Source organism: Penaeus monodon, chromosome 28 (assembly GCF_015228065.2).
Source record: "Penaeus monodon isolate SGIC_2016 chromosome 28, NSTDA_Pmon_1, whole genome shotgun sequence".
NCBI lineage: Eukaryota > Metazoa > Arthropoda > Malacostraca > Decapoda > Penaeidae > Penaeus > Penaeus monodon.
In genome coordinates, this window is record NC_051413.1 from 32,368,245 (window position 1) to 32,370,917 (window position 2,673).

At 48.4% G+C, this 2,673-nt stretch overlaps 1 protein-coding gene across 5 annotated transcripts in view; it reads right to left on the reverse strand.

The window, feature by feature from the left end:
* LOC119591499 overlaps window positions 1–2,673 on the reverse strand; it is a 27,560-nt gene that overhangs the window by 4,701 nt on the left and 20,186 nt on the right. For 2 of the 5 annotated variants that reach the window (XM_037940245.1, XM_037940246.1), the window contains exon 2: window positions 294–1,621. The exons of 1 other annotated variant lie outside the window; for it this stretch is intronic. In XM_037940245.1, the coding sequence (XP_037796173.1) occupies window positions 294–1,421 (1,128 nt within the window). In that variant the 5' untranslated portion in view covers window positions 1,422–1,621. Of the gene's footprint in view, window positions 1–293; window positions 1,622–2,602; window positions 2,646–2,673 lie in introns of those variants that run through there. 2 more of the 5 variants (XM_037940247.1, XM_037940248.1) reach the window with 2 other exon arrangements.

Here is a 2,673-nt window from a genome sequence, read left to right on the forward strand (position 1 = left end):
TCTTATAAGAAACTAAAAAACAAATAATCATACTCCCTCACTCACTCTTACTCACTTATTCTTGTACTCCATTCACATCAGCCTCTTACCTTCCAGTTGATGAAGATAAAATACACTTTATGAATCTTACTGCACAAAAAAAAGTGAAAAAAGTGGCTGACTAGAATTCAAATACTTTACCTTTTGATGATGACTTTGTCTCCATACTATCAGATAATAGGAACATATAAACATTTATTTGGTTTTCTTAATCAACTCTTCAGTCTTGCATGAGAGGGGTGCATACTACTTACTTGTGCCTGGATGTCCCCACAATGGCTTTCAGGGAGCGGTGACAGTAAGGGTAAAGTTAATGACTGGCTCCACTTGAAAACGTGACCTGTGATGCTACTTGTTATGCTAATGGGACTTCCAGGAATCTGAGACCTCAAAGGCAGTCTTTGCATGGGAGTAGGCTGTGCCATCCTGTTTGCCTGCAACAAGTGACCCTCTCCGGAGTTGGAGCTTCCAATTGGGGTTTTGTTGGACGCATGGTGTAATCCACGCAAAAGGTTTGCAAAAGGACTGGTCTTACTACCGATAACAGTTGAGAATGCAGGGAATGTTTTTGACGGTAAGATCTCTCTTGACTTAATTGGAGAGACTTTTGAGCTTTGAGAATGGGAAGACAAACTAGCAAATACATTTTTTTCTCTATGAAATGGCTCTTGGCAAGTATTCTGGCTTCTCTCCATCTCTTTCAGTGCATTAACAGTGAGAAGAACAGGTGTGGTGAGGCTTAACCGAGGTGTTACCAAAGGCTCATCACTGAAGCCCTTTTCATCTTTGCTTGAAACAGAGTGCTGGTACAAAGGCGTGAGGAATGCTGGTAGTGGAGAGGGGGACACATCACACCCATCCTCAGTTGCCAAATGGAGGTCAGGCTCCCTTGATCCCTCCGCCGCTTGACGTCCTTGCGTGAAGTCGTCGCACTGGTCCTCCGAACCGGCAGTGCTTCGCGTCGGCGTCATCCCGTAGATCAGACCGTTCTCTCTGGCGGTGCGGTCGAACTCGTCCATCAGGTTCGCCACGATGTCGGACATGCCGCCGTCTGCATGGTCATCCTCGCTGCCGCCGCCTGCGCCTTCCCTCCCCCGAGTCCCAGGTGAGGTGTCCCTGACTCTTCCTTCTTGCGCTCTGTCTGTCTTGCTACCATCTTCGGTGGGTTCTCGGAAGGGCGTCATGTGCGGCGTGTCCAGAACGTCCTTCGGGGACTTCATGCGACTGAGCTCCATCACCATCTTCTCCAACTGCTGCAGCCGCCTTTGCTGAGCGACATTTTGCATCTCAATTTGCAAAATCTTCTGCTTTAGAGATTCATTCTCGTGGACCACCGTCCTGCGGTCCGGTGATTGTTCCTGCATTTTGCGGGTCTCGTACATTTCCAATTTGGTATTGTAAGTGTTCAGGACCTCCTTTCAATTCAATATTTGGTGCCCGATGCGTGATTCCTGGCACAAGATCCTTCCATGTCACTGCACTAGCACAGAGTTTTTACTGCCCTGCTCCGTGCATGGAGGGAGGCAACCCTCCTTATTCAATTATGCATTCACTTCATGACAAGTCCTGGTACTATAATTGCCTGTGGTATATAAAGCTTCATTCTTTAATGTTCAGGAAAAAGGCGCCTGATACCCTGTCCTCAAAAAAAAATCAAGGTAAGAGTGTGTATCTTACGCTTCATTTCCCCAAAAAGGTTTTCCTCTAACCAATATAACTTCCTATTGTACGGAATACAAAACTCAATCCATTAAAAAAAGGTGAGGCAGTGCGACATATTCTACCCGCCGCAGGACACTCGCTCAGTTGCCGCCTAATATACGTTAAAAAAAATCTACATCTCAGCCTACATTTAAAACTAAACTGTAGTAATAACACGAAAAATGAGCGCCAAGTTCTCGCGGCCGTACGATCCACGTTGCTGGGATACCGGCTCCCGACGCAAAAATAACCACCCGCCAAATCCCAGCCCCGACACACCGCGTCGGCTCCTCCACCTCCGCCCTCCCTTCCTCCTTCCCGACACGTACACACACATGTATTATAACACCCCTTTCTCTCCAATTACTTCCCCATTTTACTGACGTGTCAACTAAAATACCACTGTGTCTTGCCGCCGCCGCCGCCATTCTCCGCCAACGGCAACCCTGTACGATTACCTGTTAGTGATTCTCCTGTGTTACCGCGCCAACAAATGCAACGTCACCAGCGCACGTAAACAAACACAATTCACGGGCAAAGAAAAGGTCTTTTCTCGGACTGACAGTGAGTTTCCGCCGTGCCCCGATCCTCTCCTATCCTCCACCAACCCACCCAAAACCCCTGGGAAATGCAACCTTGCCTTTGCAAGCTAGCATAAGCCTTCCACACGAACATCTTCCCCTCCCGCATCCGCTCGACCCCATGCAACTCAGCAACTGTCTCTTCCCCGTTCTGCTCCCCGCGTTATCTCCACATAATCGTCTTTCTTGTCGCTTACGCTTATCCATCATGTAAATAAAAAAAAATGACATAACATCGTCCCGCATGGCACTAGCACTGCCCACGACCCGTAGTTGCTCACACGGTACTGCGTGGTACTCCGGCAGGGAACCTACTGCCGCCGGGCCACCACGTTGGCTGCCATGTGTGTAC